At 45.1% G+C, this 22909-nt stretch overlaps 1 protein-coding gene across 1 annotated transcript in view; it reads right to left on the reverse strand.

Moving 5' to 3' along the window:
- The window catches only part of LOC119057033 (IQ domain-containing protein H), a 121719-nt gene that overhangs the window by 40036 nt on the left and 58774 nt on the right, over window positions 1-22909 (reverse strand). The window contains exons 9-10 of the mRNA XM_053670131.1: window positions 7382-7502; window positions 3109-3395 (exon numbers count right to left, since the gene is read on the reverse strand). Coding sequence (XP_053526106.1) covers window positions 3109-3395; window positions 7382-7502 — 408 coding nt within the window. The remainder of the gene's footprint in view (window positions 1-3108; window positions 3396-7381; window positions 7503-22909) is intronic.

Consider the following 22909-nt stretch of genomic DNA (forward strand, 5'->3'; position numbering starts at 1 on the left):
GACAACAGCACGGTGATGACCAGAGGGAAAAATGGGGTCAGGGGAGGCAGAAGAGGGTGAGGGGGACTAGATGGTGATGGAAGGAGACTTGACTTTGGGTGGCAAACACACAGTACAACATACAGATGGTGTGTTGTGGAACTGTACACCTGAAACCTATATAATTTTATTAACTAAGTCACCCCCCAAAATTCAATTAAAAAATTTAATAAAACAAAAAAAAATTACCACTACCATAGTGGTAGTGGACTCAGGAGACCTTGGCAATGAATGCTGAGTTCTGTGGGTGGAAATCTGATGAGAAATGAGATACCTTGGACCACCTTTCCACAAAATCTTACAAAAGAAAAAATTACAGACTCAGTTACAAAGGAAAGAAATAATGATTTTATAGTGGAGAAATATGGCTGGAAAAAAAGGAGAAAAGACACAAATGACAGTCTGGGAGAAGACATTTGCAACATGGATAAGAGTCAGAGGGTGAGAGTTCCTTACATACAAAGAGCTTCTACAAATCAGTATTTGTATTACAGCCCAATTTAAAAGGGGAAAAAGACATGATAAGGCAATTAAGACAAGATACATAAATGGCCAACAAACATATGAAAGATGCTCGTTATCAGTAGTAATCAAAGAAATACTGAGGAAAACAAGATAGCATCTTTCTCTGTTAGGCTGGCAAAAAAAATAAGAGGTTGGTAATACAGCAGCCTCTTCACTGGCACCACAGTGCCTGCCAATTAGAGCAGAGAGTAAGGCACTTTCTGACAGGATGTTACTTGCAAAATGGCTAGACGGTCCCCCAGTGATTCTGCAATTACAGTACACGCAGGTACCATACAGGGAGCTAACATACTTCCCTTGCCAAGGTAGAAACACCCTTTGACGTGCTCCCTGAGAACTTCCTCCCATGCTCTATCAAAAATTGTCACACAAACGGCCATATATTCAAGCATCAATGGGAAGGGATAAGAAGTCACAGCATGATGAAATCAGAGAAGCCTGGGTTAATGTTCGCGTGTCCCATCCTTCGACTGATGCCTGAGCTCTTCCCTAAAAGCCTTGGCACCGCCATCCAGCATCTGCTAGAATCCCCTATAGTTGTTCGTTCATTCATTCTTTCAACAGATATTTGCTGAACACCTACTCTGTGCCAAGGCAGAGATAGTGCTGAGAATCGAGTGAGGAGCAAAATGAGAGAGACTGCATCTCCTCAGAGAGCTTATACTCTACAGGGGGAGACAGCTTAATCATATCACCATGTAAATAAGTTTAAAAGTGTAACTACAGTAAGCAGTGCGCAGGAGAGGTCCCTGATGATATGGGAACCTAAAACAGGCAAATTTGACTTTGCCAAGGGGAGGATTCCCAAAGAAAATGTAGCTTGTGCTAAAATATGATGGATAGAAAGGGGGTTAACTAGGTGAAAAAGAGGCAAGAGCATTTCAGGCAGAGGGGCAGCATGTGTAAGGGCCCTGAGGCAGGACCTGGTATGATGACTAAGACAGGCAGAGAGAGGCTAGTGCAGTTAGAAAAGAGAGAAATAGAGGGAGTGTCAATGTGAGAAAAGACTGGCACGAGGGACCAGTCAAGTGAAGGGTGCAATTCTTATTCCAGAACCCCACAGGAGCGTGGTGCTCTCAGGGACAGGACCAGCTCAGTGTTTGGAGAAGATTCCTCCAACTGCTCTGTGCATTCTCCCTATGGTATTCCCTGTGGAATTTCCCCATGGTTTCACATACCAAACGTGAATAAACAAAAACTACCAGTTAACTGTCCTCACAGTTCCACCCTCCCTACCACCCATCTTCCCCAGGACAAACATTTAGGGGAGGGCAGCCTCCTCTGCTTGCCCTCCCCCTGCTTCCCTGCCACCCAGCTCTCCCACCAGAGGGCACTGTTTCTGTCCTCCCTCCTCCCAGGGCAGATTCTATCTGAATGCCTATTGGTCCTTTTCTCTCTCAGCCTGCAGGCCTGACAAAGGAATGTCAAACCAATAGAGGGCCCAGGAAGGCAAATAGAAAGTGATTATTGAACAAGCTGAAAACTGCCCAAAACATAAGCTCTCACTTTGAAACCATCATTGGACTGAAATGGAGAATTGTAAACCTAATAATAATGAATGTAAAACAAGGAGAGTGTATTTACAACGCTGGATGGCCAGAGAGGGAAGGCAGGAGGCCTCTGTTCTTTAAATAGAGGTCTGGTCACCCAACAGTAACAGAGAAGGACTGAACACTAAGAAAAAACCAAGTCCTGTGAAGTAGCACTGAATTTAAACGTAATCTAGACTCATACATCAGAGCCACACCTGCGCACGTGAAGGATCGTGCAGCTGAAATACTGAATAAACTAAAGCATGTTGTAGAATAATAACATGGTCTATAAGGTTATGGTCTATAAGAAGTTGATGAAATTACCCACTTTACGTTTGGGTAGTCCATGTGCCATAACAGAGTAAAGATAACGAAAGGAATCAAGTCCCAAATGGAAGACAGTGGCTGCCTCTGGCGGGAGGCGGGGCCACGCGAGGGGGCGTGGCAAGGAGAGCCTAGGACTGGAGTGGTGTTGGCACCACTTTATCTCTCAAGCTGGCTAGGGGCACATGACATTCATTATATTATTCTTTAAACCTTTTTACATTTATAAAATATTTCTCAACACATTTTTTAGGAGAAAAAATGGGCAACCTAAGTTGCTGGTGAGCTACCAGGACAAGGAACAGAAACCAGGACTCTTGACTCCGTTCTAGTGATTGACGTTCTATTTAAAAACAGGTTCTATTCCTAGATGGCCTAGAACGGTCTCATGATAAGGTACAAGCAAGGAATTAAGGTCCAGGCAACAGAGGCGACAGAGCTATGTGGCATGAGCTGCGGTCATTTAAACTCCAACTATACCCAAATGAGAAGACCATGGTCCTGTATTTCCAGACATAAAGCCTGGCCTCACCCACACTGGCATTGACCGTGTTCGTGCTGAACATAGGGCGTCAGCTCACCGGGGGAGCAGTGAATCTGAGAGGCCCCCTCGTATGCCCTGTTGCGTGGGCGTGGACAGTATGGGGTCTACATATTTTGGTATGTCACATGGCATCAAGTGACTTACCTGCTGTTCCATGGTTCTTGGATCAATAAAGGTCACCAGGTCTACAGAGAAGTAACCAATCACATTTCTCACTTTACAAGCGTTTCCAATTCGGTGGCACAAAGAAATGAGTACTTGGGGATCCACTGAGGTCTGAGGCACGGTGGTACCAGAGGAGATGAGAGGGCCTTCCGCATGAAACTGGTCCCCTGTGCACAGCACCCTGACTTCTCCATTGGGCTCTATCAGCATGTCCACTGTCAGGTTGGTGACACTTTCTGCGGGTGGGTAAGCTTCGACCACGCCTCCTGGTGGGAAAAGCATGGGGCAGTGAAAGGATTGGTTCGCAGGTGCTGGGCCCACTTACAGCAGGAGGGAAGGGGCCCTGGCAGACGCACTGGGTCTCGGGGCCTGTCCCTGCCACGTCTTGTGAGACGTTGGGCCAGTAGTTTCTAGTCTCTAAACTTCCTTTCCCTCATCTGTACAATAGGTATAATAAAGCCAATTGACCCGATTATTCTGAGTCGTAGAGGTACGGTGTTTTTAATATTTAGCCCGATATTTGGCATACAGGAGGACTTGATGGTAGTTTTAGTTCTCATCATAATGAGGGAAAAACCACAAAAATCATCCTGTCTATGCTCAATCATTATATAAATGGTGAACCTGGGGCCTAAGGCAAATCCTTTTGGGGGAATGAGCTGCCCACAGGCCACAGTTTATGCCTGATAACAGTGTTCTTTCTGTTCACCTTCACTGCTGTTTGAAGCTTTGACAGTTCAGGGCTTCATTGGGCATAAGAGAACGCTGACCACTATGTCCAGCCGAAGGACTCCTACAGAAAGCCGGTTGTAAATAATTTTTTGAGATACAGAGCTAGGGGAAGCTACCATTCTTTTTTTTTTTTTTTAAGCTGGAAAGAGAGGTTTTGTTTGTTCGTTTGGGTTTTTTCCCCAGACAGAAAGAGAAAAACACTGATGTGAAAGAAACATCAATAGGTTGCTTTCCATATGCATCCAAACTGGGGACCAAACCTGCAACACAGAGAGGTGTCCCAACTGGGAATTGAACCTCTGACCTTTTGGTTTACAGGGCAACACTCCAGCAGCTGAGCCACACTGGCCAGAGCGCTGCTGCCACTCTCGAGAAACAGGTGTGCTTCCCGCTTGCTGATAGCGAGAGCTTTTGCTTGGAATAACAAAAACCATCCAGGCAAACTGGGTGCTAACAGCAACAAGATCAGCCCTCGCTAATTTTGTTGGTTAGTTCAGTGGTGTTTACAAATATCCCACGACCCTGATTTTCTGTTTTCAGGCCTAACATAAATCTTATTGTATATATTATCTCTTTTATAGAAAAATTAAATATTACTTGTGAAGAATTAGACGATGTAATTTAAAAGTAAAAACAGCTGAGTGTCCCACCATGTCCAACTGTCCCTAGACATGGTGGGCTCAGGAGCCTGGCAGTATTAAGATAAACTTGGTCTGTTATTTCACAAGGATGCTCAGAGGTGGCCTCTGCCCATAGGGTTTGAACAGTGTATATGGTTAAACCCTGAGATGTTAGCAGCTCTTAAATGCAGCCATCTGTTATTTTATACAAAGGCACTTTCATTAAATTTCTATAAATGTAGTTGGGACTGGTCCTCGAGAAAGCTGAGTTTTAGACGGAAAGCTGATTTATCTTTTTGGTTGGTTTGAGATATGCTTTTTTTCAGATGAGGCCGACCAGTGTGTGCTGAACCTAAATATCGGTTGTTGGGGAGTCTGCAAGGTTAACACAAGAAAACAACAACAAAATCCACAAAAACCCCATATTGAGGCTCTTTGATTTTGGTAATTTTGTGACATCAGCTGTCATCTGTATTTTGAAAGACAGTGATTCAGTGAAAACTCACTGTCCTCCATACTTACAAGATCACCACAGATTTTTACTTTCAAGCAGTTGATTTTCATTGTGCCCTTAGCATCGTGACCACAGTCTTTTCATTGCTAATTTCTTTCCTTTCAAAGCCATTAACTCTTTTTTCTATAAAAATGTATTGCCTTTGATATAACCCTGTGACAACGCAGAAATCAAATCTGTAGCCCATTTTGTGGCCACAGGCACCCCTGAGAGGGCAGAAATGCGTGGTGGGCGATGGTGGCCTCAGCAGCGTCACCGGACCCGGGGAGACAGCCTCGCTCACTGAGTGAACTTCTGTGTAGGCCTGGTGTGCGCACTGGGCTCAGAGCTGGGCAGGGGTTTGAAAACACAGGAACATACCTACTCAGCCAGATTTTTGAGATGTGTTAAAATCATGGAATCTAATTGTGTTCCCATTTACCACATTTTATTGTGCGATTTTGCTTCAGCTACTTCTTAGCTTTGAGTCTGTTTCTTCATCTATAAAATGGACTCTTTAATAAAGCTAGTTTTGCCCCCATTAACAGGCACTGTGTTTACCACATGCCTGGAAGGAAGGAAAGAAGAAAGGGAGGAAGGAAGGAAGGGAGGGAGGGAGGGAGGGAGGGAGGGAGGGAGGGAAAGAACAGAGGTGAACAGGGGTCGAGGCAAAGCCTAGGCTAAGTTTGCACAGACGGGGAGACGAGGCAGTGGCTGGGAAAACCCTTTCTAACCTTCAGGGCTCACATGAAAATACATAGATTAGAGCAAGGTTTGCAGGCTGACTCTGGAAGATCTGGGAACCTCCTAACATCCCGTCCTGGGTGGACCTGCAGGTCATCACGTCTTCCCCTCCAAACTTGAAAAGAAAACCCTTATTCTTGGCCATTTTGTTGTTGTTGGTAACTTATTTTCTTCCAGTGGTGCTTGGAGTTGACTCTTTTCGTTTTACTTCTCTATCAGTGGGTGCGTATGGGAATTTGTAGAATCACGGAAATTCAGAATTAAGAGAACACTGGAGATCACACAGCGTTACCTCCCCGGCTTGTGAAGACCCCCTTTTCAGCATTCTCGTTAGATGGCTGGCCATCTAGCCCCTTGATAAATAATTCATTCGCAGGGTTTGCTGAGCCCTCCCACCCCACCCTGCCCAGCCAGGGTGTTGCAACGACCAGCAGATCTGTCCTTTCCGACGCTCTGTCAACACTGCGCTGAGGTGTGTTCCTTGATACTGGCTCTGGCCACATCTCCCGGAGCAGCACAGACACAGCTCTGTGTGGCACGGGCCCTGCTGCGCACCAGCAGAGTGATCCGGGGCAGGTGGCTGATCGTTTGTCCTGCCCTTTCCCCTCTGTAAGACGAGGGTGGCAGCTGTACGCTCCTCACAGGACTCTTAGGGGGATCACAGGTATGAATACAAACACACTCAGAATAGTGCCTGGCACACAGTAAGCAGTGTTGGTGCTTATTATGTTATCTCATGCTATTAGCTTCATTGTGCTGTTGCCATTGTTCCCGTACAATTATGATATTATTACATATTGATGTTAATATAATATCATTGTCACCTGATAGCAGTAACTCCCATGGAAAGGTATCTTCTGTAGCCTGTAATACTAACCTCCTCTTGTCACTCATGTGGGTGACATAAAGATAACCCGCCTCACGCTGTAACCTGCCAGAGAGTAAGGGGTGTTGCATGGGCGTCTCTGGATGTAATACTTGCACAAGGACCTCTGCCACAGGGGAGACACACCATTCGCTCCATTCATTCCCTCGCTCACGGACCTCCTGATGTCCTTAGAAAGTGAGGAGGAGCCAGGAGAAGGAGGATGAAAGGAATGGAGGGTGCCTTTATTCCAGGACTGTAGAGGATCCTTATTTAGAAAGTCTACCTTCAGAGCTGGAGGTGAGACCGTTCCTACTCTCCTAGAAAACAGATGAGGGAACTAAGGTTTACTAAAGATGTATTGGGGGTCGGCTCTGCGGTAGAAATCTTCACATCTGTCTCACTGAATCCTCCTATCAACGCTGTGAAGTAGGTGAATGAAGAAGCTGGGCCTCCGAGGGTTTAAGAACATGGCTTGTGGTCCTGGGTGAGATCCAGGTCCCGGTCACCTGACTGCAAAACCCACCTCTCTGGAGAAGCCTGGGGCGTGAGAAAAAGGCCACAATCATAGGCTGTGCACATCACGCTTGGTGTGCTCAGCTCCTATTTACTTAAGAGGCTGAGTGCAAGATAAATATTTAGGCAAAGTTTAAAAGGAAAAGAGAGTCTACTGAAGGAGCACTTTTCTAAAACAACACCAGAGATGCAGGGCATTTAAATCGGCCCCAGGTTGACCCGAAACTAGAATTCAAGGTTGTGGAAACTGACACTCGATAGAAACTTTACAGTCTTATTTACCTTGACTGAGAAATGTGTGCAGGAATTTCCTCCACGTCGGGAAGCGTTTCTCATTGACTGGCTGAGCGTGCTGTGCTAAAATGCCCGCCAGCTCCTCGGAGATCTTCACCAAAGCTGGCTCCTGCAGAAACAAATTAAATAGAACCACAAGCAATTTTACTACAGAAATGAAAACTGCTTGTGGAGTGATTAAAAACCAGGCCTCCAACAGGCAAAAAAAAAAAAAATGTGGTTACTGTTTACCCAGAGTCATAAAGCCATTTTGAAAAGTTTCTCCCTTTTTGCAGCCATTTCAGTTTTCCTGTTCTGAAGGGATCGGCCCCTCGCTCCTTAAAGGTAGCCTCCTGCCTGGGCAGCAGGGAATCCAGTTTCATCCCCAGAGCAGTCCCTCCAGCGGAGTGTCCTTGGGCAACATGCCTCCCCGCTCTGGGCCTCAGTTTCCCTTTACGTGAACATCAGATCCTTTAGGCCTGAATGCTTTTTACACAATGACCTTACCAGGGACGACCTGGGAGAAATTACAGAGTGGGGCGGATCTTTCTTACGTACCTCCATCTCTTTAAGCTGTGCCTTTACTCCCTTATTGGGGGGCTTCTATGTTAACCGTGCAATCAAAGCTTTGGGCTGACGCTGTACATGTGGGGTTTTAGGTGGGGGCAGGTTAGAAAAGTGAGGTGAAGAGGGTGGCTGGCCCCATTTAACTAGATGTGAGACTGGCCCCATATCACCATAAAACAACCTCAAACTGCAGTGTCCCTGTCAAAATGAAAACAGTAGGAAACCCTCTGACGAGTTAGAAGCTTGGCTTTTTGATAGAAAAGTCCTCAGTTTGCCAGGACAATTTTCTTTTGAAATAATCTTAGACTATCTAAAAATTTTCAAATGGAAGCCACCTCTTCATATTTTATCTCTGCCAGAAGGAGGCCAGCACTATAGATACAAAACCATTTGATGGGCAGAATTCATACCTAAAATACGGACACAGGCAAGAAGAACTCAGGCTTGCTTTGGGCTGCTGGCAACTTCCAGATCGATAGGTGAGTGCTTAGTAATTTGGGGAATCAGAAAAGAACCAGCTTTGGAGAGTGGGGCTGCAAGGAGTCTTTGATATAATCTGTAAGCCCAGTTATTTACAAGCTCCCAGACCTTCAGGTGGTTGTCCTCACCCTCTTCCCAGCTGCTTGGAACACCTGGCTCATTCTGGGTCTAGTGCCCTCTGAAAATCTACATTGGAAGACAAGCATCTGAGAATATATATATACTCTAGGCAGGCCCAAGTAATCTGAATAATTTCTGAAACATCCAGAAAATCCTGGTGGAAGAATCTTATTACTTAACTTAGTAAATGCTTGACATACAAAACAAAATGTCAGAAGAAAGGGAGAGAGCCCTGGACCACACCGTGAACGAGTGTGGTCCCACACGGTGCTCCCTGCACGGTGCGGGAGGTCTGCTAAGAAGGGCTGGGGAAGCTGGCTCAGGCCGCCAGCCTCTGCCCTGGAAGGCAGACAGGGAAACTGCTGTCACAGCAGAGGGTCTTTCCCCTTTTGTATCTTGCACAAATGTACACACATTTTTTCCTTGCTCTTACAGTACATTCCATCATTTCCCCAAAGCCCTGCATCTAAATCATAAATAAGCACACAAGACATGCAGTCCCAACAACCTCCTTCTTGGTTCCTTCTTTGAGTGCTGTCCTCTAAACTCATTCTTCCTCTTGTTCTACGCTCGTTTCGGTTAAAACCATTCTACTCTCTTACAAAGACCAATGGTCTACGATTCATGAAGTGGCCCAAAGCTGGGACCAGGAAGCATAGCTGTGGATTCCCACCCTGTTTGGGAAAAGTGAGCGACAAGGAAGGAAGCCACAGAGGCCAGGCCCTTTCCCAGGGCGGTGGAGACTTCCCTTTTGTTCTGCCTTCCGCCCTCCTTCTGAAAGGTGCTGGACCATCTGCCCAGAGATCTGTTATGTGATCATTCACATCAAGACATCGAAGAGGAACAACTCATTCATTCATTTATTCATTCACTCATCCACATATCAAAAATTATAGGTACGAGTTAGTTAAGAGACTTCCGCCAAGATGGAGGCATAGGTGGAGACGCCGTGCTTCCTCACACAACCAAGTTTAGAGACAACTAAATATTAGCAACAGAAAACACAGCCAGAACACAGAAAATTGAACTTTTTGGAAGTCTGATAACAACAAATTCTTCAGCCTGACCGGTAAGAGGGGCGAAACCAGCAGCTGGCAGAGCGGGGTAGCACAGGAAAACTCGGTCGGACGGACTCAGACACACGGAATCCAGGCTCAGGGTTGGACCTGGTGGGCAACTCAGCGAGCGACCTCGGGGAAACAGCGAGGGAGCAGGGCTGCGGGTTGACTGTGGTTACGCATTCATGTGTGGATAGACAAGCGAGGGAGTGGACGAGAGCCAGCAGCCCCAGCGGCGAGTGCGGAGGGCTCCGCCATTTCCCCACTCTGACCCCGCCTCCACATACAGCGTCATAATCCAGCGACCTAAATGGCCCAGCCCTGGTGAACCACCTGAGGCTCTGCTCCTCACCCAGCAGAAAAAAACAGCAGAGGGGGCCGCCATTTCCCCACTCTGACCACGCCCCCACATACAGCATCACAACCCAGTGACCTGGGAGTCCAAGGCTCCCCTCCTCATACTTAACGGGCGCGAACAGACCAAAAATGGCTCAAGATCTCAAAGCTCCAGAGCCTATAAATCTAAGCGATGAAGAAATAGCAAAACTCTCAGACGCACAGTTTAAAACACAGGTGATCAATATCCTCACAGAACTGGTTGATTATAGCCACAAATTAGAGAAACATATGAAGGCGAAACTAATTGAAATGAATGGAATTGCACAGGAAACCAATAGCGATGAAAAGGAAACTGGGACTCAAATCAATGGAGAGGACCAGAAGAAAGCAAATAATGGCCAAACAGAAAAGTCAAGAAGCAAGAATTCAAAAAAATGAGGAGAGGCTTAGGAACCTCCAGGACATCTTTAAACATTCCAACATCTGAATTATAGGGGTACCAGAAGGGGGAAAGGAACAGCCACCAATGGAAAACTTATTTGAACAAATTATTAAGGAGAATTTCCCCAATCTGGCAAAGGAAATAGACTTCCAGGAAATCCAGGAAGCACAGAGAGTCCCAAAGAAGTTGGACCCAAGAAGAAACACACCAAGGCACATCATCATTACATTAGCCAAGATTCAAATGAAGGAGAGAATCCTAGAAGCAGCAAGAGCTAAGGGGACAGTCACCTACAAAGGAGTCCCCATCAGACTGTCAGCAGATTTCTCAAAAGAGACCTTACAGGCAAGAAGGGGCTGGAAAGAGGTATTCCAAGTCATGAAATCCAAAGACCTACAGCCAAGATTGCTCTATCCAGCAAAACTTTCATTTAGAATGGAAGGACAGATAAAGTGCTTCTCAGATAAGATCAAATTCAAGGAGTTCATCATCGCCAAGCCCTTATTATATGAAATGTTAAAGGGACTTACCTAAGAAAAAGAAGTTAAGAAAACATGAACAGTGAGAGGACAGCAAACTCACAGTTATTAACAACCACACCTAAAACAAAAGCAAACTAAAAGGACAGCTAGATCAGGAGTGGAAACATAGAAATGAAGATCTCAAGGAGGGTTAGCAACAGGGGAGTGGGAGGAGGAAAAGGGGGGAGAAGGTACAGAAAATAAGTAGCATAGACAGTAGATAGAAAATAGATGGGGGGCAAGAATAGTATAGGAAATATAGAATCTAAAGAACTTGAGACACATGGTCATAAACTAAAGGGGGGTAATGTTGGGGACAGGGGGGTAGGGTGGAGGGGAATGAAGGGGGGAATAGAACAACTGTAATGGCATAATCAATAAAAAATAAATTAGCAAAAAAAATTATAGGTACTTGGAGTGTCAAGATCAGAGACAGGCAGTGAATGGTGGTTGTTGGTTGGGGGAGTGGGTAATGGGCAGGTAGCATTTCCTAGGTACAGAGTTTTGTTTTACGAGATGTTAGGAGTTATGGAGATGATGGGGTGATGTCTGTACATCATTATGAACATATTTAATACCACCCGACTGTATATTTAAAAGTGGTTAAGATGGTAAATTTTATGTTATGTATATTTTAGCACCATAAAAAATTGGGGAAAAAATCACAGAATGTCATTTTAAGTTACTGAAGTAGGGGAAAAAGTGTTTATGTGTTTTGGGAGCTGGAGGTGGAGAGGGTGCAGTGAAGAGGGAGGTGAAACCCTTATCACCTAAATCTTGAAGTGGATCTCCATCCACTTGAGGAGCGAGTCCAAATTCCTCAGCAAGACGCAGGAGGAGGTGTCTCTGTGGTCTGGGCTTTGGTTCCCAATGTCGTCTCTCCTCTCCAGGACCTGGCCTCGCCCCAGCTGCCCTGGACCCATCTCAATTCTGCCTCCCTTCCTCCTCTTCCTCCCCTTCCTCCCCAGCCTCACTTCTTCTGACCCTCAGTGAGTTAGTGCCACGTCCAACGCTAACCACATCATCTGACAAAGTCACGGCATGTGGACTACAACTTCACAGAAGCATGTTCCGGCCAGGTGGACATGGCTTAAGTGGATATATGGGGTTGATTCTGTTCTTGCTGTCTCTTGGTATTCTGACATTTACTTTTCTGATCATTTGGAATCTCCTAGAAATGATGGCCATTCTCAGAGCTGATCAACAACTAAGTCAGACTGAGAACAATGCCACCTTGGCCTTTCCCCAAAATAATACCCTCTCTGGGGGCCCAGAGGAGGAAAGGCCCACAATGTCCAGTGAGTCCAAGGGGAAGAATATTTCCTTCCCTGACTCAGTTAAGCAGATGCAGAACAAGTTAATATTAGGTGGCAGGGAGCCAGAATTACCCAGAGCGCTCCCCCAAGTTAATTCCCTCTAATGAAATAGCTCCTGAATGTCTAAAAGTTGTTAGAGTAACAGCCCCTCCTTTACCTTGAATAAGAATATATATCAATTAGACAGGCATAGAAATAAAAAATAGCTGGCTAGTTATTACAAACTAAATACATAGAAACAGTTACTAGAGAGTCAGTTTATAGTACACAGAGAAACATTTTAGACAGAAAAGGATAGATAGCTAAGTTAGACATCACAAACGCCTTATAATAAATTTCCTATTACCTCTACTCAATCTAGCATATCTGTTGCCCCATGCCAAATTCTGGACCTTTAATAAACAATAAGACATTCAAACTCAGTATATAGAGCTAGTTCAAATTGTCTGATTAATAGTTCTCCTGGTCAAAAACAACTTTTGTTTAACATAACTGAAACTATGGAAATTCTTGTACTTTTCCTGGTTACTTTTGTATTGATTTTTTTCTGCTTAACTGATCATGCTATACTGCAAATGTTAATCACTACCTAAAATGAAAATATAAAAACCTGTACTTGCAATAAACGGAACAGAGCTTCACTGTCCTTTGAGGCGTGTTATTGTCTGTTACCCATCACCGACGCCTTACCCACCTTTGGGAATCCCTGGACCCTGCTGCAGCTGGACCACAGCAAGTTAGTCCTGGTCCCCCCTCCTCCAGGAAGCCTTCTCTGCCACCCCAGTTGGGCATTCTTTCTCTGTGACCTCTAGCTCTTCAATGGTGTAGTCAGTGGCGTTTTAAAAAAAGTATATTTTATTGATTATGCTATTATAATTGTCCTAACTTCTTTCCCTTTGCCGCTACTGCCTGGTACTCTCTTCCCTACAGCAATCCCCTCCTTGAGTTCATGTCCATGGATCATACATATAAGTTCTTTGGCTTGTCCATTTCCTATAATATTCTTAACATCTCCCTGTCTATTTTGTACCTACCAATTATGCTTCTTAATCCCTGTACCTTTCCCCCATTTCCCCTTTCCCTTCCCACTGATAACCCTCCATGTGATCTCCATTTTTATGATTTTGTTCCTGTTCTAGTTGTTTGCTTAGTTTGTTTTTGTTTTTTTTTTAGATTCAGTTCTTCATAGTTGTAAGCTTGTCATTCTACTGTTCAGAGTTTTGATCTTCTTTTTCTTAAATAATTCCCTTTAACATTTTATATAATAAGGGCTTGGTGATGATGAACCCCTTTAGCTTTACCTTGTCTGGGGAGCACTTTATCTGCCCTTCCATTCTAAATCATAGCTTTGCTGGATACAGTAATATAGGTTGTAGGTCCTTGCTTTTTCATCACTCTGAATACCTCTTGTCATTTCCTTCTTGCCTGCAAAGTTTGAGAAATCAGCTGATAGTGTTATGGGAACTCCTTTGTAGGTAACTCTGCTTTTCTGCTTTTAAGGCTCTCTCTTTACCTTTAAACTTTGGCATTTTAATTATGATGTGTCTTGGTGTGTTCTGCTTTGGGTCCCATTTGTTTGGGACTCTCTGTGCTTCCTAGACTTGTATATCTATTTTCCTCATCAAATTAGGGAAGTTTTCTTTCATTATTTTTTCAAATAATTTTTTAGTTTCTTGATCTTCCTCTTCTCCTCTGGCATCCCTATGATTCAGATGTTGGCACATTTGGAGATGTCCCAGAGTCTTTTTATTCTCTCCTGTTTTCTTGAATTCTTGTTTATTCATTCTGTATCAGTTTACTGTTTATTTCTTCCTTATGTTCTAAATCATTGATTTGAATCCTGGCTTCCTTCACTTCACTGTTGGTTTCCTGTGGATTTTTCTTTATTTCATTTAGTGTAGCCTTCATTTCTTCCCGGATGTGTTTGTTGTACTCAGTGAGTTCTCTGAATATCCTTATCACCAGTGTTTTGAACTCTGTATTTGATAGGTTGGTTATCTCCATTTCATTTAGTTCTTTTCCTGGAGATTTGATCTGTTCTTTCATTTGGGCCATATTTCTTTGTCTCCCCCATTTGGCAGCCTCCCTTGTGTTTGTCTCTGTGTATTAGCTAGAGCTACTTTGACTGCATCTTGGTGGACCTGTCGCATTGTAAGGGAGAGCCTTTGGTATTCACCAGGATGGGGTGACCAGCTTTGCTCCTCTGTGGTGCTGTATGTGGGGGAGGGATCAAGAGGGAACAATTCCACTTGCTCAGCTCTCACTCCATTTCCATTACTTCCCCCACTTCCCAGATGCAACTGATGCCCTTGTAGCTGCTGCCCTGGTGCTGAATCCCAGAGTGAGTGAATTTGCACAGGTTCTAGGACCATGTGGGTCCTTTAAATGAACTCCCCTGAGTGACTGACAGTTTCTTCCGCTGCCCCAACCCCTACCGGTTTTTACAGCCAGAAGTTATAAGGCTTTATTTTCTTGGCACTAGAACCCTGGGCTGGGCAGTCTGCCCTGGGGCTGGATGGCTCGCTCCCCAGGTGTCCCTCCTGGTTTTTATCTACCACATGTGAATGTTGGACCGCCTGTTCTGCTGGCTGCCACTGCACCGCCTCGCCACCACCACAGCACATCCTTTCACTGTGGCTCCTCATCTCCACCCCTCCTACCCATCTGGATATTTCCTCTTTAAATCCTTGGTTGTCGGATTTCCACACAGTTCAATTTTCTGGCAGTTCTGGTTGTACTTTGTTTTGAGGTTAGTTGTGAACCCCCTTATGGTTGTGCAGAGGGGCCAAATATTTCTACCTATGCCTCCATCTTGGCTAGAAGCCTGGTCAGTGGGGCTTTGAGGCCAGTTCTACCCAGAGCTCGGGACAGGGAGCACTAAATGTTTGTGGGATGAATCATGGTGGCGGTCGCCCAGCCCTGAGCAGCTGAAGTTACAGAATATGAGAAAGTGTGAAACAGGCTCCCTCCTTGCTGCCCAGGAGCCACCTCGATGATAACCACTTAAATACCACTAATTTTTACTGGGTGGATATTTGGGATTCCCTGCCCCTGAGGGGCATGGGGAAGATAAATGAGGCAACATTTATGAAGTGTCACCTCAGATGCAACATGCTATATGAGGCCCAATAATTAACTTGCAAGGCCATAGCACGATGTGGGAGGCATCTGGACACTGTGCCAGGTGTCCCCACCACCTCTGCTTACAAAGCCAGCTAGTCTCTGCTGTGCCCAGAGCCACAGCAAGGGGTGCACTTCCCGGAGGGGAGTCAGAGGATGACATGTGTCAGGAGAAGTGCAGTGTTGACAGCTTGGGCAGGGTGGCATTCAGGAGGGGGTCCTGGGACACACAGAAGCAGCTGGGGCCGTGATTACTTCTCTAAGAGAAAAATAGACAAATAATGGGGGGATATTACTGTTTGACTTCTTTCTTTATTTTACAAACACCTGATAGGGAATACAAGGGTTCTAGTAAGAGTGGCCCTCATACCAGTGAAGAAAATGATCTTCTTATCTCTACAAAAAATATAACAGGACCTGCAGCTCATACATTCAAGAAAGGGCAGCAAAAGGACATTCTGTGTCAGAGATTCAAGTTACCTCATCCCCCACACCCGTCCCTGAGACAGCACAGCTTCTGCTGGGGACTCAAAGCTGCCTGTCAACTGGTGAGTGAAGCCAGAGCTCCAATCCAGGGGCAAACTTCGTCACAGTGGTGGTATGACCAACCGAGGACACCTCTTCCTTAGGGCCAAGAAGGGCTCGGCGGTCACAAAAGGCCTACTGATGTCGGGTGTGAGTTTCTGGTTTGCGAGGCAGTTTCTGTTCCCTAGTGATTATCATTCTGCACAGTACAAACTTGACTACAACTTTAAGGGTGGGTGCTGGTAAGGGAAGATCTATAGCTGTGCAGGTTCATTCTGTTTAGAATAAACTTAAGTACATGCAGATACACACAGACACACACAGACATGTATGCACACACAAAGACACTATAGGGACAAATGCCTACATTCTTGTGAACCATCAAATGGTATTTGTAAAATACTTTCTCTTGTCACGGCAGGGTCATGTTCATTATCTCGTGTAGTCCTCCCAGGAACCCTCTGAGGTCAACCAGCACAGTGTTGTCCCCTGCTTTGCAGACGGGAAGTGGGGCTCCCAGAATGGAGAGGCTCATGTCAGAGCCCCTGCTGAGTTGTCAGATTCTGTTCCTGGATGACTTTTAACATGTGACTGAAAACAAAACAGTGGACTTGGGAGAACCGTTGCTAGTTTGCTTTTTTTTTCTGCTTTTTCACCCTCCTAAAGTGTGTGTATGTGTGTGTGTGCGCACGTGTATGTGTGTGTGTGGTCTGTTATAGGCCAGCAACCAGGCGCATGTTCTCCATCTTACAAACCTGGCGTCAGTCGTTGGGAAGTTGCTTTTCATGGAGCCACGTCAGGGTGGTGGACCATGAGCCAGTGTTTGAGAGCAGGTCACGGAGACCGGACGGCTCTGGGGCTCTGGAAAGTGTACAACTTGTGGACAATAAACACATGTTAGAAAAATACCCTTTACTTTTTGGGAAAAAAAGATCAGAATTGGAGATTTTCACTATTCCGATGGCACTGGCTCCAGCAATCATGTGAGCTGCCGGCCTTTGTGGAGCTGATGACTCTAGAGCCATTCCCATCCGGGAGGAACTTGAACCTCATCTGCACCTCTGCACAGCCTGCTCACCCTCTGGCCAGTATCCACATTTATCCCTCAGAGAGTGACAACAGTCATGACCTTGGAGGGTTCCAGGAAGCATGGGCCTTGCCTCTCCGCTCTCTTTCTCTCTTTCTATTTTTCTATCAAGAAAGTGTAAATTTGAAGGAACAGATATTTGACTGAAGGAAATTCAGGACATCTCAGGGGAAGCTGCTAGCATATCCAATTTAATACTGACTAGAGCTACTTCAAACTCCAGAGAGTTAACTTTCTCAAGTCACTCCTGTGTGTGCGTGTGTTGGGGAGGATGGGAGAAGAGGAAGGAGGAATACAAATGAGAATGCTCTAAATATCAGTCCCAGAAAAACTCATTTTATTTTAGAAGCCTTTTGGCTGGCTCTGCAGCAGTGAGCTAAGTAAAACAATTTCTTGGCTAATCACCTCCAATCTCCCACATCAGACAGTGCAGTGTTCAAAGGAGAAACCAGAAAACCTGCCTAAATGGTCCTGCTTTACAGGGGTTTCTGATATTCCTAAGTGAAGGAATGGAGGGTGGCCTAGGCCGAAAGGCCAAGAGGAGCACTAAGCAAGACTGTCAGGGTTGACAGGGGCCACATGGACTATCCAAGCAGATGCCCCAGGTGACAGAACAGGGGCTGGGCCTTCGACACTCGCACACCGTACACTGTAAACAGAAGGCGGGAACTCTCTGGCCACCACTTCTGCTGCCCCTCTCAGGGGGCAAAGAGTGGGAAGGGATTCCAGTTGGCGAGTTGTACAAAGGTGGAGAATGGAGGGATTCCAAAATCGAGGGTGAGTTTGCCGGGCATGGGCTATTTTTTACCACTGTAGTCATTTTTTTTTTAGGTAAAATAACAGTTCTCGCTTATTGAAAGCTTACCGAGCGGCAGGCCTGTAGCAGGGGGTTACATTTATCATCGCAAAGCCACTCTCTGGACTGGTTACTATCTTCCCCGTGTCACATCACACAGACATGAAGAAGCGAAACTGGGATTCAAACCAGTTGCTACCAGGACGTCACAGTGCAGTGGGATCCGTAACTGCCATCAATGGGCACAAAGGGTCACTTTGGGTCAGATTAGTTCATCCACATGTGATGCTAAGTCTGTGCTGTCGTGTATATGAAAAATGGTAGAATGGACATCCACTGTTGGCTGCCCAGCATCTCTGTCCCTCTCTTAGGGTAACGATGTCCCAAACTTCCCTTCAGGAACTGCCACTATCCCATTCCTAGCTATGCCGGTTGCTTGAGAGTGATCCCACCCTCAGCTCTGAGGGTGGGCTTCTGGGTAGCAAAGCCTTACCCTGGCCACGGTCTTTGGTTCAGGACGGGCATGTGACCCATGTAGGCCAGTCAGAGGTTAGGAAGTGCTTGCTGGGGCCTTCTGAGAAAGCAGCTGTATGCTCCTCTGAGAAAGCCTCCAGGTGAGATGTTCTCTGTCCCTATTGTCATGACCAAGGACAAGCGCCAGGAGGACATCTTTCCACCCCGAGGACAGCCAGCCTTCGGGCGGAGCAGACAGTATGTGAAGTTCGGAGCAGTGATGGAAAGTAACTGCGTCCTTGGCAATACTGAGCCACTGGATTAAGCTTTGTCTGAAGCCAGACTTTAAATCTTAGCTGAGATCATACATTTTCTTTATTTTTAAAGCTATTTTGAGTTGAGTTGGGTTTTCTATTCCTTGGAGCTTAAACATTTTAAACCGACTCAAGTGGGCGGGCCAACCCGTGGACTGTGGAACCCGCGGTGGATGCTGGAAGCCAGCAAGTGCTGGGTCATTCCCAGGCACTGGTTCCGCCTGTTCTGCAACCGGTGGTGGAATTGCCGCTTACTCCTTTCCATCGAGATCATTAGAAATAGTCCCTCTTTAGAGTGCAAAAATATGCTGAGAGGATGAAGAAAAAATGAAAATGTCTCCAGCAAGTCGTAAACTGCTTCCCACACCTACTTAAAGTTTAAGACTGCTTTAATACTCCATGTTTAATTGTTAATTGAGAATTTAAAAAATCAAAAATGCCAACTTTGCCTTCGATGAGATGGAAAATTATGCTGCTGTAGAAGGTAACATAATGTAAAACAGCCACCATTACCAAGGCACACAAATGTTTTTGGTATGTAAAATTGCTTTGTAAAATATTTGCTCCATCTGCTGAAAGCGGCAAAGACAATTTCCCCTTGATAGCTAATGGCCCATTTCGGCTGTGTGGCAAGTGATTCGCTGCGGTGGCGGCTCTCATTAAACAGAATGGTGAAAACGCGGTATATAATTCCATACTTACGTGGCATTATCCACTCGCTGCTTCTCGAGGAGTCTGTCCCTCATTATCTAGGTCTCCACCTTGCTCTGACATGCAGGCCTAGCAGCTGACTTGACTCGAGAAGCGTTTCGTCCAACTGAGGCACATATGTCGCGCCTCCATTCCAAAGCGCAGCACCACGGCTTCGCCCCGACCAGGAGCTCGGCAAAGGCTCCTGCACGTTCGGCTTTCCAGCACTTAAACGGCTGTTTCTGCTTCCCCTCCCCACAGGGGGCTGTGGTTTTCTTTCTAGGCTCACCCAGTCACGCTGCATGCTGGGGTTTCGATAGATAAAGATTAAGTGATTCTTGAAATTCCTAATTGAACTTCACACGTACACAAAAGCAGAGAAAATCTTCCCGGGACCAAGCCTGCCATCAAAAAAGCCGACAAGCCCCGTCCTTGGGTTCCTGATGTACATGGTGGCCTGTGACCGCTCTGGTTATGGGGGTAGTTTGCGCTATACCCTAAATTACTTCAACAGCTGCTGAAGGAACAGTTGAATAATCCAGGGGGGTTAAAAAAAAAAGAATATGTTCATGTTTTGGAAATGATACTAAAAAGTAGTTACAGCAGCAAGTGGCAGATTTTAAAAAATGTTTTTAATGTTGGAAAATGGGTTTGAAGGAAATTATATGAAATGTGAGTGACATCGAGTAAATACATTATGACTGTTTTAAAGATTGCACAGTATTTTAAAGCAAAATCCATGCAATTTAAAAATCAGCTGCAAGTTGAAATAACTATAATTATTATCATTGGTAATTGGTTTCTTCCTTTCCAGTTAGAGAAATATTGCTGGTTGGAAAAATCATGTAAGCTGAAAAAGCTAATTGAAAATTAAAAATGAAAGAAAACACATGTGCCCTTTGGATTTAAGTTTTCTTTCAGGTGTTGGGGGAGAAGGGTGAATTTGTGGCATGAAATGAGAGGTTGACAGGAGAAATTATGTTTTCATTTTATACAAAAAGAATGGGTGAGCATCTACTCTTTAAACTAGGAGTGAAGAACTGTACCTTTTCTGATAGTCCCACATGTACAGACGTAATATATACTTAAGGCAGATGTAATAGCATTACATGTCAATGATTCTTTTCTTTCTACAGGCCATGCTTATTAAAATACCAGGGTAATAAATCAGTGAATTCCAAAAGTGAGGATTTTTGTTTGATCTGGCACAATGACATGAAAGTCCCAGTCTTCTCAAGGGCAGCCCTCTCTCCCGGAGGGAGGGGCACACGGTGGGGGGACAGACGACCAGAAGCAAATGGCGCGGTCTCCCGCCGGGGAGAGTGAAACTCATTCTGAATCCAGTCCAAGTACCCACTCCTGCTCTGTGGTTTTCAGCCAAGCAGATATTTCCAAAAGAACTCTTTAACCGGGACTTCCCGGATGCAAAAACGCTAACCAATTCTCGTTCCTCTCATCTTTTGCTTTATTCCTTCCTTCCACGCTGTTATTGCGAAAAACTGGCAGTTAAATTCAATTGATTCCGAATATCCCGGATCCATATGGCCGCCAACCCTGGAGCTGAGGCAGCGAGAGCGCCTCACTGCTGTTCTCAAGCACTTGCCTCTCCCCCAGTCCCCAGATGGTGGGAGTAACATTTAAACCTCCTTTTCTCTGCCTTGTACAATAGACCTTGGCACCATTTCAACTGTTTACTCCGGTAATTAACAGCTCTGATACCACAACAATTACAACTCCTCCACTCTTACCACAATAATGCTATGAATTAGTGAGAGCTAATGGCTGGAAGGTAGAGTGTTTCCAGACTGTGAGATCTGCGCATTTTTAGAATAAAATAAAAGGTACAAACAGCACGCTTGCAGTAGACAATGATTACCTAGTAATTAGTTTACACAAAGCTTCCTATTTAATGGCAAAACGCTGTAATTACCGTGTGACAGAAAATCAAAGGGTACTTTGTAAGCATATGAAAAATTAACACTGCAGGCCCATAGCTTTATGTACTGATTAGAAGCATATTAAATCAATAGGACACACAAACCAAACAGCTTGTATAGCTGATTATTCCGTGTCCTCGGAAGGGGGACCTGGCTTTCGTTTAACTGGGGGAGGCAATTTTCTCTCTCCTGTCATCTTCCTCAGGCACAGAGAGGCCCCTCAAACCCAGCCCTGGCAGCCTTGTGAAAATAACCATTGAACTGGAAGAAAACATTCTAAGTCATTTTCAGAGATAAGGAAAAATATGTAAATGATTAAGACTTTCCAATGGTTGCGGTGACGTGCTGCTACACTAATTAGAAAAGACACCAAGTGGAACCAGAAAATGGAGCGACCAGGTTTCGGTCGTATGGGCAGAATAATCTCTACCAGGTCAATGCCTCTTTACTCAACATGGAGAAAGTCCAACTAACTGGAATTTATTTTCTCTTTTCAAATGATAAGAAGCCAGTGTGCTATCAACGTTTGTTCTTTTAAAGGCATTAGTATCTGGGTAAAGAAGTGGGTAGGCACAATCGGGTCACCATTATGTGTCTTCAACAGCCACAGTTTTATATAATGATAATTGATGCACAGAAAAATACTCTGGAAGCCTGCAAGACCCTAAAAGACCTCCTGATACATCATCAAAGAAAGATTATATTATGCACACTTGTTCAATGTTACCTACAATTTAATTGTAACTCAATTTTATGGTAATATTAATAATAACACGGAGAATTCCCTGAAGGCGTATGATGTGCTAAAGACATTTATAACCGATTCACAAAGGGTATCTCACTGGACTCTCACCATCTCCCCTTGAGGCAGGTACCAACGTTCCCCCTCTTTAGAGAGGGGTAACTAGAGCCCATGGTTCCCCATTAGTAACCTCCATGTGCCTGGGTCGTGGAAATTCTAGAGCAATGGCTGCTGCGTTCCAGGGACTTTTGTGTTTCTGACAAGTCTCTGTAGAAAGGAGAAAACCTGCCACAAGCAGCGGGTCATAATGGTAGGGACCTGGAGGAGAACACTTCTGTGGGGTTTCCAAACAAGGGGTCTTGTCCAACTGTGGCAAGTGCACTGGGCCAGGAGGAGTGCGTGTGGCTTCAGACGAGGCACAGCCACTTACTGTCTGAGCTTGGGCAAGTCGGTTCCCTCCCCACACACCGGTTTCTCCACCTATAAACAGTAACCGCGCCTTCCTCATCAGCGGCACTGCCCTCTTAGACAGTCATGTGGCGACACCTAACAAGAGCCATAAAGCTGCTACTCCTTGGTCTTTCTTCCAGGAAATCAGTTCAACAAAAGGGGTTCAATTTTATAATAACCCCAAATAAAAATAAACAAATTTCCCCCCCACTCTCCTTACTCCCTTCCTACCACCACCACTACCACACACACACACACACACACACACACACACACACACACAAGCTGGACAACACCTACATTTCCAACTTAGTTGAATGGTTTACCAGGTTAGAGTTAATCAATCCAAGGGAATATTATATGCCCATTAATTATGACGATCACATGTAAACATAGAGAATGTTGAAGATCTGGTGTTTAAATAGCAAATACATTGTTGCTATAGCTATAGGAAATAAATAGAACACAATGGGAAATGAATACACAAAAATGAAAGCAACTATGCTTGGGAAAAGTAAGTAGGTACTTATTTGGTCTAAAATACCTTTCATCTTACTATATTACCTTCTAACTTTTTCAA

The sequence above is a fragment of the Artibeus jamaicensis genome, unplaced genomic scaffold, assembly GCF_021234435.1.
Source record: "Artibeus jamaicensis isolate MK-2021 breed Jamaican fruit bat unplaced genomic scaffold, CSHL_Jam_final contig_548, whole genome shotgun sequence".
In the NCBI taxonomy this organism is placed as follows: Eukaryota; Metazoa; Chordata; class Mammalia; order Chiroptera; family Phyllostomidae; genus Artibeus; species Artibeus jamaicensis.